Source organism: Anser brachyrhynchus (assembly GCF_964034855.1).
Source record: "Anser brachyrhynchus genome assembly, chromosome: 16".
NCBI lineage: Eukaryota > Metazoa > Chordata > Aves > Anseriformes > Anatidae > Anser > Anser brachyrhynchus.
In genome coordinates this window covers 15,497,047-15,509,447 of record NC_137734.1, presented here as the reverse complement: position 1 = coordinate 15,509,447, position 12,401 = coordinate 15,497,047, and the positions used below count along the sequence as shown (strand labels likewise).

The window sequence follows — 12,401 nt, the reverse complement described above, 5'->3', positions numbered from 1 at the left end:
GTTGTATCCTTGAAACTTCAAGCTGTAAGCTTAAGCCCTCCTACCACTTGCTGAAAAAAAATCATAAAGATATTACCATCCAGACTACTAAGTAGCATTACTAGAGTCCAGCCAAACACTTTCAATGTGGTATAAGCCACAAGTCACATTGCACAGTAAGCGTTTCATGAACATGCTGATCCACTACATAAAAATCTGATTTTCTTAGAGATTAGTAGCTCACATTGAGATCATTCATAGACAGATGCTTTTTAAAAATACAATCAACTCTTATCTTTATAGAATAATGTTGTATTACAGTACTGGAAACAAGATTACAAAGAGACGAGATAATATCTAAAGCAAAATTTCAGACTACTAGTTGCAGTTCAGGACTTCAGTGGGTTGTTCTACTGCAGTGCTTATCCTACCAGATCATTTCACAAAGCTCGGGACAAGCAAGTCCTGCCTTGGTTATAGCACTATTCTCCCAAGCAACAACAGAGCTCAAAGAATATCCTTATTTTGCTGTTCTTGAAGTTTCAAAGTCTGTCTCAAGACTTGATTCCCTAAGAATCAAGCAAGCTTATGTAAAGGGACTGACATATAGGAACTCCATGTGACTAATGGGATACTTCTGAGCTAATCTGAGGCAACTGTGACGTCCCCATCCATCTATCAGTTCCTCTTTTCCACAAAATCAACTGAATGGCAAGCTTTTTTGGCAGCATTTTGCAGGCTCACATCTGAAGATTTCCCCAGGACCTGTCCTTTTGGTTCCCACACCCGTACCCAACAAGAATCGCTCCCATGATTTCATATGTAAGTTAGAAGTTACCAAAAAGTCACATGCCCCATGGTCTCTCAAGAGTTTCCAGACATCTTAGTTGGACAGAAAACACCAGTGCCATGTCTATGCTCCACGGTGAGGGAAAAGTTTTCATATTTTCTTTCCATGCTTCAAACAAAAGTTGGCAGTTTCAGAATTTTATCTGACACTAATAACTAATTCCTGAATATCATAGTGTTTGTTAGACATGGGCAGCCTTGGAGTTGCTTGGGGAATACTCAACTACATCATGAAAAGAAGCCCTCATTTCTGCAGGTGTGGACAGAACATCAGTGCTGGAGGGAAGGATGCAACCACCCTTTCTCTACTCAGTCTGGCAGATAGAAGAAAAGGAAACAACTTGCTCACCTTTCATCATTCTTAATTTTTTAGCATCATGCTATTTCAAGGACTGTGCACATGAACAGTTGATTTCCTTGAGCTTTCAAACTAGAATTGCTTACACATATCTGTTTTGTATTTGCTGGATATATATTCCTGAAATGGTATTTAAGTTGAACCACCAACTTAAGGTTCACTTACTACACCTGAACTGTGCTTCTGCAGAGTCTCAAACCCCCACCACAACTCTACTTGCACCACTTTTACGGCAGCCAAGCATCCTCATCGGTTCCAGGATACCAGGTTAAGGAAGGAAGCTACTTTAATCACAAACCTGTATAGGAAATAGGCTTTTAATTAAGGCTTGGTATCTCCCCACAAGATCAGGCTACTTCCAGGAGACAGTTCAATGCAGGTTGCTACAAGAGCTCCTGAGTAAGCGTTCTACAGGCACCCATCAGCACCAGCCACCTGCATTCATTAGGTAAATCCAGGAAGTATTCTCCTTTTCCCCTGTACTGACAAAGGACAGCAAGCTTATTCTTTCTCTCAAGCAAGGCGCACACAACTCAATGCTGTATTTAATCTTCATTATAACATGCTTGCCTGTTGCTGGAATGAATTCTGAACACAGCTCCTCGGAAGAGAAACCTGAAGAATTTTTTCTTAAAATGGAGTAGGAACTTGAACATGAAGTGTTGCCAACATCAGCCACAAAAAAAAAAAAAAGTGTTTCATTTACATATTGGGGCTCTTCGAAGAAGAGAAGAGCTGTTACACTTCATGGTGTGTATGTAGGCACACAGGTCTACAGTCACCCTGCATCCGTAGGGTAACTCTTTCATTCAACAGCCAGCATGTGCAGCCTGCCTCAGCCTCCATCAATGAGGTTGGAGCAGAAGGGTAGAACGGCAGTAGTGCCAACAGCACACAGGAGACAAAACAGCCTGGTAACAAGGCCTCTGGTGCAAAGCAAGGCAAGGGATCACAGTAAGAACTACTTAGTGGGCACGGGAAGAGTGCATTCTCCACTGTGCCGAGGGAATAAGGATTCCCAGCAAGGCAAGGGATCACAGTAAGAACTACTTAGTGGGCACGGGAAGAGTGCATTCTCCACTGTGCCGAGGGAATAAGGATTCTCAGAGAGCATACTTCATTCTGTATCTGTTAGAGAGCTGTATTAGATCTAGCAGGACAGACTTTCTTTAACAATTTTCACATTTATCAGTGGCCAGTGTTTTTGACATTCTAGACATGTAGATGTAACTTTTGAAAGAGCTCTGCTTTCACTGGAGACTATCTGGAACTTCTACCTCCATGTTTAGACTTCATTGTACTGCAGCTTTATACTGGTAGGTAGCCAAGTGACCTCTTGATACCATTACTGTATTGTAAAATATTCATTATTTTTAGTTATGATGACCTAGTGCTTGAAATGAAAGCATACCTTGTGTCTGCATCAAGTGACTTCTTAAACAAAAATTTTCAGCCTCATCATGCATCAGTACCTCATTGGTACGTTATCAGGCATGTAAGGAGTTACATGAGACTGAGCCCAAAGAACTGACACACACCATAAAAGGGCTTTTAAGATTATTCATATCCAGCGGAGATTTTTAAGAGTTCTTTTCCATTTTCCTTGCAGCTAAAAAAAATTTAAAGGAAAGTAAATTTAATCTGTATACCACTTTTCTGGGCCTTCACACTCCTTTATTGAAAAACAATGACTTGAGACTCGTACCATACAGAAAATTTAAGACCTCGGATAAAGGAATCAGCAGTGTAACAAAAAGCCACAAAGATGGGATTGTCTTCAATAGTTAGGTCCATAAAGATACTTAGTCATCTGAAAATAATCATATTAGCTGTAAAATATTTGAGACTCAGGCAGAAATGCATTCAGTGCTGAGGCTTGAAACTGAAGGTGGAAAGACAGCAGCAAGGAGGTATCGCTATTTCTGTTCTTCTTGGCCACACGTTCTTGTTTTCGTCTCAGGGCAGGCTACTGTATACTGAATTCTGACTTTATTCTCATGATCAAAGTCCCATGAAAAAACCCAGCTAAGCCTAGTCAAGGCATCAGCCAGGCCTAGGCTAATGGCCAACAGACTAGGAAGGAAGTGGCTGGGTTCATCTGCCTTTCCTTGGCATCTCCAACACAATGACCAAGAAACTGCCAATAGCTAGAGACAGCTTTATGCTGAAGTCTAATCTGAAGAATTGTTTCCTCAAATTTGTTCCCTGATCTTCCGTTAACGGGAATTAAAATGTCATTTTCCACTGCAAGTTAAGAGCAATGAAAATTTCGGTTAGGTTGTAGAATTTGAGACAATCAACAAATAGCAGTGACCTTCTCATCTCAAGTTGCATGAATTACTATTCAAAGCCCTTTATTAACACAACCTTCAGATAAAGTAATCCAAGCACAGAAGAACATTTTGAAGCCACTTGCAGTGATATAGCATTAATACTTCTGTAAAGTAGATGCTCTGGTACTTACAAACCAGTACTAAACGTGAAGTAATTTCAGACAACAAGCATTTAAGTACTGTTTCACAGGGCACTGTTATAACATCTTCTTTATCCAACATGTTCAACATCACCAGGTACATTTGAAATAAACTATACACCAAATATGATGTTGAGGGCACCCAAGGTAGCATAACTTTTTGTCTAAAAGCTAGAAGCAAGAGTATCAACATTATCATCTAAGCATGTTTAGTGTAACATCAGGTTGTCAGGTAGCAAGCACTCTTCTGCCGGGTTCTTTGAAAAATGTGAAAGATGGTCAACATAGTTTTGCTCATTCAACAGGCAGCAAGTTGTAGGCATTGAGAAGTTACTAACTACAAGGTGACCACACTTCTGATATGCTTCTGATGGCATGGGATTACCATGATGTGCTCTTCATTATCTCAGTTTTTACATGATACTTACACATGGTCACAGTGATGCTATTTAATCTTTTTCCCCCTCCATTCACGTAATAGAGATTGTTCATGAAGTTCTCAGAACAGCAAACATTTGAGTCTATGAACAATCCATAACTACCTAAACACAGCAGCAACCATAAGACATGTACGGAGTGACATCTTCCTTGTAACTTTGCGACAATAGCAATCTTACATTAATCAGGAGTCCGCATGGCTCATCAGGCTTTTCTGACAGAGGTTACCTGCTTACTATGGGTCCAAATTCCTGTGCCTCTCTCCCACCCCAAACACTACCAGCCTGACACTCACCTCGGTACAAAGAGATTTTGAAGATGTTTGAGAATGCTTTGAACATAAAGGTTTGGTTCCTTAATAACTGGTAAAGGAATGGAGTCCTTAGGTAATACAAGAGCCATGATCCAATCTGTATATACGTCGACACAGTATTTCACAGTATCGCCATCCAGAGGGAGGGTCAGTCCATAACAAACTACCTCCATAGTCCATTTTACCTATGCAAACACAAAACAAAGTTGTTAAAAGTAAGTTTGGGCAAGTAAACAACGATCAGTGCACATTGGCTCTAATGGAACAATGTAACCATAGTTATGCAGTACAGGCATTTCTATCTGACGTAGGCATGAATTAATGACTTAGTGTTTTCATATGGTATCATGACTTTACAAAGAAAGTCTTTAGTCTAAACAGCCTAGAGAACCCTTCAGAACACACAACAAGCTGGACAACTACAAGGTGATGTAACAGAAGACTTTCAAATTCTAGTACATAAATACATATGCTATACCAAGACTTAAAAAAAAAAAAGTCACACAGTTGCTTCAACAATGACAAAGGTAACTCCACAAAGGCTTTAATGTGTTAAGCACTAAATTCAAATTCCACACCCTGCTTCTTTAGCCTGAACTTCCTGGTATAGCAGCTCAGATAAACACCAACACCACACATCGCTCACTACTAGGTCACGAAGTGCACTGTTGCTGTGAACTGGCTGCTAACACAAACATGATGTAGATTACTAACCTAAAAATACAGTACATTTCAAAAAACTTGGACTACTAAAGAAAAAGAGGCTATAGAAAATAATTTATTTAAATGACCACTCTAGCATGAGAAAAATTACGATATCCAAGGAAATGCACTTACTTCTTTGTCTGTTTTTAGTAAACTTTCACTTCCAACTGATGATGTAATTAAAGCTTGCCCAAGAGGACGCACCACTGCATTTGCCACTTCTCTCCCCACATTTTCAGGATAGCTGTGAAGTACACTGGTATTACCCTGATCATTTTGAATGACAAGATGCAAAGATCTCCACTCCGAGTACATAGTGCCTCTATGCTACAAACCAAATAATACCTGTGGGGAGGAGGCAAGAAAGACAATCAGTAGAAATACCTATGAAAACAGTTACCAACACTGAAGTTGTTTGCTACTGTAAATTCAAGGTTAATGAATTTGAAGACCCGTAAGAGATTCTAACAGCTGTTATATAACCTTAATGTTTTTAAGGTAGCTGAGATTTTATTTTTTTTAAACCATTTCCCCCCCCCCCCCTAAAGTTTCAGTTAGGAACTAGTTGCCCATTCAAGACACTAAAATCTTAAGAAGCAGCAGCTTCACCTTACATCTTCAGCTAGTGGCAACCCTGCAGAAAAGGTATTCCTGCTTACAGGACTTCCTTGGCTAAACAGAGAATCACTCCGTATGTATGTATTTAATTCATATAAGCAATGGTTCCCATTCATACCTTATGCCCTTCTTCAGGTGAACAGCACTTAGAAATACATACCAGGAAACTGACAAGAAAGTCTTACTCATCTTGGAAGACAAAATTCCGACTTTTTTTTTTTATACATTCAATCCTAGAGCATGCAATAATCAAAACTTTCAGCCGTCAGTTTTGAGTAACTGATAATGAAAAGTGCATTTACCCTGAAGCGATGTAAGGCCTTACTGAGCCTTCCTGGATCACTACTTCAAATCCAGTCTCACTTCATAGTTTCACTTTAACTTCACACATTGCTACCAAATCTGTCATACTTGCAGTATAGACTACTATTGCATTTCTAACCCCTGTAAAGTCAATGCACTTGACTTCAAGTCATTCAGCATAAAAAAAAAAAAGCCTTTCTGCCTTGAGAGCAGCGGGCCATGCTGCAGCACCAGCACACACACCCCACCGATTTGTTTTTCAGAAAGCCGCTCCGGGCAGCACAGCGTGTGACGAGCCCAGCAGCTAGCCACAGGCTGCGGTCCAGCCTCAGCAGGCAGCTCTAAGAGATTGGCTCATCAGCGCGGTAGGAAAGCTAAGCCAGCACAAGTTTCCTGTCTGCTGGGACAGTTTTTAAGCCAGATCAAGATCTGATCTCACTCTGGTTAGACAAGGATCTGTACCACACAGAGGAGCCAGGAGAACACACATCCAGGAGAGGTGGCAAGAGCAGGTTTTCATACCTACTCCAAGTAACTTAGAGTTGCTGTTTCAGCAGGTGGTACCGCAGTCGCCTAAGCCATCAGAACTGGGACAGCACTATCTCCCTCTCCCCCCCTCGCACACCAGCTCTGGCATCAGTTACTTGTGCCGGCTGACCACCTGAACAACAGAAAACAAGGAGAGCAGGGCTGGCACGGGAGGGAAGGCAGAAGCATGCCACAGCTCGGATCAGCTCAAGCTGTGATGAGCAGCGCTCTGAGGACCGCTTGCCAGCTATACTTAGCTGGCGCACTTTGGCAACTAGTTAGTTACACAGGGAATGTTTTGAATGCCTCCATTACACGTTTCTTGGCCCAAAACCAAACAAGAAGGCAGGCCTGGAAATGCACCTTCCTAGAAACAAGCCACCATTTAAACAGGTCTGCCAACTGAACTCACTCCCCAAATCCTGACTTACACCTAAAAACCTGCGCAAAAAGCCTGCTAACTCCCTTCTCGGGAAGAGGCAAGGCAAGGCAGCAAGGTCTTGGTTTTCCAAACTGTGTCCTTCCTGGTTTGAGGCAGCAACCACACATGCTCACCTGACAGCAGTTTACTCAGAGCAGGTGCAGCCCGCAGGAAGCATATCCTCAGCATCCTTTGGGCATTTTCCTCCTCTGTGAGCAATGGCAGGGGAACGGCCGTCCCACCACCGTCATGATGCTTCAGCTTAGATGAAAACACTTCCAAGACACTAGCTCTTGGGACACTGAGAAGTCACAACAACAACAAAACCACCAAAGAGGGAAGAGGATCCACAATCCCAGTTACAACCATCATCCTTAGTAATGGCTTCACTCACTGGTTAACTTCTTTAGGTAGGTTTCCCTGTTGCTATCTTTTCCCTTTCTTCAGATCCTATACCCAATGGACTTCCTCTTCATCTTCCCTCCAGTCCTACCTGAACACCGCCTTAGTCTCCAGCTTGTGCTGGGAGGGAAAGAACGAGGGGTAGAAGTGGAACTGCACCCACCCCACACGCTCTTGCCTTCCCCCATAGCCTGCAGAGAGCCTCCACCAGCGCCGTGGGCCTCCCTTCCCCCAGCTTGGCTGCTCCAAAGGCAAGTGCAAATGCACTCCCCATTTGAAACAGGAGTCCATTATAGGAGCAGGTAACACCATTTGAGAGCCAGAGTGTTGATTTAAATAAACTGATTTCAGCTGCTAGCAGCGCATGGTTTCCACCAGCATGTGTCAGCTGAAGGAGCTAGCAGCTCCCGCCTGGCAGGAACTTATCAGCCTGCCAATAAGTGCCAGCACGCCCGCCCTGCCTGCCCTTAAACTAGCACAGGGTTCCCAGAAGCATGGAAGTGTTGCACAGCACAAGGAAATTGTAGGCAGCCCCTCTACAGAAGACGAAAGTAAATCATAGGACAGGGAGTCACAAATTCTGAAGCATTTTGAGTAATCCTCATTGTACTGACACGAGGTAATGCGACCACATCCCTTCACGTGCAGCTCCCAGCCACGCCAAAGCAAAAGATGTACAGCTCCTGTGGCTAACCTTCCCAAATTCTGCAAGATGGAGCATCTGTAACAGATTTGGGATATGCCACGTCACGTGTACGATGTTTGGCAGCAGCACAGGGGTAACCAAAACCCCTGGTGCCACATACACCCAGCCTCCTGCCTGACTGCCAACACAAATTTAATGCTCAAGAGTGAATTCTATCAATATTAAAGGCTTCCTTTGGTCTTGCCATAAAACAATTTTCTGCTATACTTATCAATATACGAGGAACAATGAACCAAGGAACTATCTCAGATGTAAAATCCTTTTAAGGCAGGATTTCCTAATGCTATTGACGTGCCTCCTACATTTATTTGCAAGGACTAAAAGTTGCTTTTCATTTTAGATCCCACTAACTGCCATTGGAATTAGAAACTGTCATCATCTGTTAGGACCGTGGTATAGCTAAAGCCATCTACAGTTCGGCTTCTTGAAACTGGACCTAAGTTGAAAAATGCCAGTAAGTCTTCACCATTACATCTGTTTTCATGTTGAACCTGCGAAAACAGAACACTCCGGCAGCCCTGTAACTTGCTGAAAAAGCTCCATACAGAAGGTACCTAATGCTTCACAGGAAGACGACCACTCCCTCCAAAGAGGATGTGTTTATCAGATTACTTAAACATCTAGACAACTTTGAAAAAAACACAATTTTCACTCCACACAACCAGAGTACCTTGATTTTAATTCCTGTTTTTGCAATGTATTGCATTTCAGTTTCAAAAATAGTACTGAGTGGCTCAGGTAACATCAGCCACGTGAAATCTAGGAGAATATTCAAATTCCATACCGAAATAGGTACAAAATCACTGAAGACTTTCAGGGTTACAGACTACCTAATTAGGGAAAGGAAGAAAAATAAGCAGAACTATGAAATTCACCAAGCAGCTTTACACACAAGTTTGGAAACTGAACTCATTTATGTTCCTGGAGGCTGCAATAAATAAAATAACCTCAGATCTTTACAGAGACACAGATTTGGAAAGAAATTTCTAGCATTAACAGTAGTGGAACAGCTACAGAGTTAAAATATGTGTACTACAAAACTGAATGTACTTCCAATATTCCTTAGAATGCTAAATAATTTGAATATATTACCTCCAGAGCCATTTCAACTTAGGAATTTTCATAGCTATTGTCATATAAACCACCAAAAAAGGCGGTTTCAGCATTTAAGACCAAAGATCCTCAACTCATAAAAACTCCAGAAGTTGGCAAACATGAGTTACTAACAAGCTCATAAAACTAAAAATAAAAAAAAAAGATATTTCAGTTTTATTTCTAGTCCCTAAAGCCTTCAGATGAATAGATGCAGCCAAAATATTTAAACTCCTGGATCAGTAAGATTGGTGAGAATTAACCATCTAAATAACAGACCCCCATTCTGCAATTACGTCAAAGGAACATCCTAGAGCCCTGAGCAGCAGTCGAGTTTTCGGAGTGTGTGCAGGGCGAGGGTAAAGAACCAACATTTGTGTAGGAAGCAGCTCCTCAGAGGGGGGTGCAGGGTGCATTTAGCCCTTCACGCTCAGCAACTTCAGATGTAAAAGATGTTTGCCTACAACAAACACAAAAGGGCTTGGAGCATAAGGACAAACTATCCCCCCAAAATGGAAGCTTCCTGGTTTCATCAGAACCAAAAAGGCAGAGCCTGGGCTGAAAATTCAATGGGAGGAATACTATTAATAGAGTAGAAGCAAAGACCATCAGCAGAGATACCCAAGCAAGACCTCGCTGAAGAGGGCAGAGCCTAACACAAACAAACAGCAATACAGAGGGACTACACCATAAAGTTCTGGGATATTAAATACACTACACAAGTATTTCATGGCAAACAGGGTCCCCCCTCGCCCCAAGTTGACACTGCTGCCCCTCTGCCCTCCAAGTTTCTGCTGGAGGGTACAGAGAGCAGTCCAGGTCTTGGCAAGATGAAAACTCAGCACCACTCTCACAGCAAGTCCCCCGGGACTGCAGAAGTGCATGCTCCTCTGGGTAGCTCGCCTTTGGAGCCCACCCAGTAGGTAGGTATGCTGCGTGCCCAGCGCACACTGCACTAACAGACACCGCACAGAGCGGCCAGCAGGCAAAACCGACAAAAGGCCCCCCTGAGAAACTCAAACCCTACAGGCCCTCCTCTGCTGAAAGCCTTTTTTTGTGTGTGTGAAGCTGGCACTTTGTTAAAGAATAAACTGAGATACCTGTCAGGATTACTGTTAAATGAAAAATCTACATTCAAAGCATGAAGCGATCAAGCAGAGGAAGAACAGGAGCTTGTGTCCTCCACCCCCAGGCCAGGTGAGCCATTCAGCCACAGTGCTGCTGAGCAGAAGAGTGGAGCTGTGATGCTCCCCTGGCCCAGGGAAGGTGAATTTGTCCAGCTTTCTCACCTAGCTGCAGCAGAAGTCAGTACACGAAGCTAAGCCAGGAAAGACAGGGTTTCAGACATAAGGCACTGTTTAAACCCCAGAGCTAGAGACTCATCTCCCCCTGCACTCCCTGCTCATTAGGGTCTGAGCTCCCTTTACCACTGTGGTTCCTGGCAACACCCCTGGACACAGCCCTGCCAAAGCAGGAAGCCCAGGCACCTGGGGTGAAGAAGGTTGCCTAAAACCTGGGTACTGTCACATCTGCAGATTAACGAAGCCATAAGAAAGCAAAACCATCAGTCAGTTTGGTGACTTTTGGCTATTTTAATCTGCTGTCAAGGTTCATTACTCAGACATGGCTACTGATTTGCTTCATGCTATCACCCCATCTGTAAGAGCTGGGGTGAGAAAGCAGTCTCTCAGGTAGGCCATCTGAGAATTTAAGGAGTTCTCGCAGCCCTCACTGGTGCCACAAACTGCTTAGGGAACTCTTCCGCAGAAGTGTATTTCCTTGACCCAGCCCCAGAACAGTTTTCATTCAGTGCTTTATTTCACATTTGGGCTTCTTCCCCGGTGCAGTTCCTTGGGCAGCCCTACCAACCGCGAGGGCACAGCGAGGAAGGGGCTTCCCAAAGCCGATGCTCCCCTTAGCCGGGGCTGTGAGCCTGCTGCCGGGCTTTAGCGGCTGCTCACCTCCTCCTAAAGACCAACCTGATCCTGATCCCCTGCCCACCGGCCCTGAGCACCGGAGGAGACGCGAGGTAACTGAGGGGAAACACAGCCAGCACACAGCTCGCGGGGACCGCACCGGGCCCCCCCAACCCCCCGCACTACCTGCGGGAGGCCCGGGTAAAACCCGAGACACAAAACTTCTCCCCCCCGCGGGACCGGAGCTCCCCCCCCAACCCGCCCGGCCCCGCTCGGCCCTTCCCGGGGCCGGAACGCCGCCCTCGGCCGGCCGCCGGGGCAAGGGCCAGGGCCGCGGGGGCTCCGCCGCCCGTCCCCTCCCGCCGCGCCCAGGCCCGCGCCCGTGGCGGAGCCGCCGGGAGCCCCGCGGCCACCGGGAGCTCGGCGCCGCCTCCGGAGCCGCCGCCGCCACCACAGGCCCCGGCGCGGGGTGGGGGGGAGGGAGGGGAAGCGGCCGGGCGCGGGCAGCGCCGCCGCGGGAGGGCCCGGGGCCGCCTCACCTGCGCCGAGGGGCCCGGCGGGCATGTCGGGCCTGCGCGGGGCCGGCCGCTGCGCCCTCAGGCCGCGGGCTCCATGGTGCCCGCGGCGGCCGAGGCGACCCAGGGCAGACACCACCGCGCCGCAGCTGCGCTCCGCTCCCCGCGGCCGCTTCCGGCAGCGCCACAAAGCGCACGGCGAACGGCCGGGCCCCGCCGCAGCGCGCACGCGCGCGGCCCCCCCGCCCCGCAGCGCCCCACCCCAGCGCGCGGGCAGCGCCGAATAAGTCGCGGGGAAGCGCTGCGCGCCTGCGCAGTCCGGCGCGGCGGCGCCTCCACCGCCCTCTTCCTCTTAAAGGGGCAGCGCCGGCGGCCGCCCGCCCCGAGACCGCCGGGAGAGGTGCCCCGGGCCCCGTGCCTCGGGCTGGCGGCGGCGGCGGGCTCGGCCCGGGGCCCGTTCCCGCAGCACGGGGCCCCGCGGGGCGGCAGCGCTGGGAGCTCGGCCCTGCTCCGCACGCAACCCGCAGCGGCCCGCCCCGCAGCCGCTGCCCGCAGGCACCTCCTGCCCGTAGCACTCGGCTACCCGCGCTGCTCCTCGTTCGGCGCGGCAGGGAAGTGCCAGCCAAACCACCCCGCAGCCTGCCGACAGATTTTTAACCCCTTCCGTCGCCTCCTGCTGAAGGAACGGCATTTGTCACGACGCGAAATGTGCCCGCTGTCCTGCGGCAAGAGCTCTGTCCCGTGTGCTTCCGTGCACGAGTGGCTGCCTGACAGGGAGCGGCGAG

At 46.8% G+C, this 12,401-nt stretch overlaps 1 protein-coding gene across 1 annotated transcript in view; it reads right to left on the bottom strand.

Annotated features, from left to right (window-relative positions):
* The window catches only part of RALGAPB (Ral GTPase activating protein non-catalytic subunit beta), a 69,471-nt gene extending 57,612 nt beyond the window's left edge, over positions 1-11,859 (bottom strand). The window contains 3 exon segments of the mRNA XM_080557824.1: positions 4,393-4,595; positions 5,248-5,460; positions 11,641-11,859. Of these exon segments, the coding sequence (XP_080413950.1) occupies positions 4,393-4,595; positions 5,248-5,430 (386 nt within the window). The 5' untranslated portion in view covers positions 5,431-5,460; positions 11,641-11,859.
* Between the last annotated feature and the right edge of the window lie 542 nt (positions 11,860-12,401).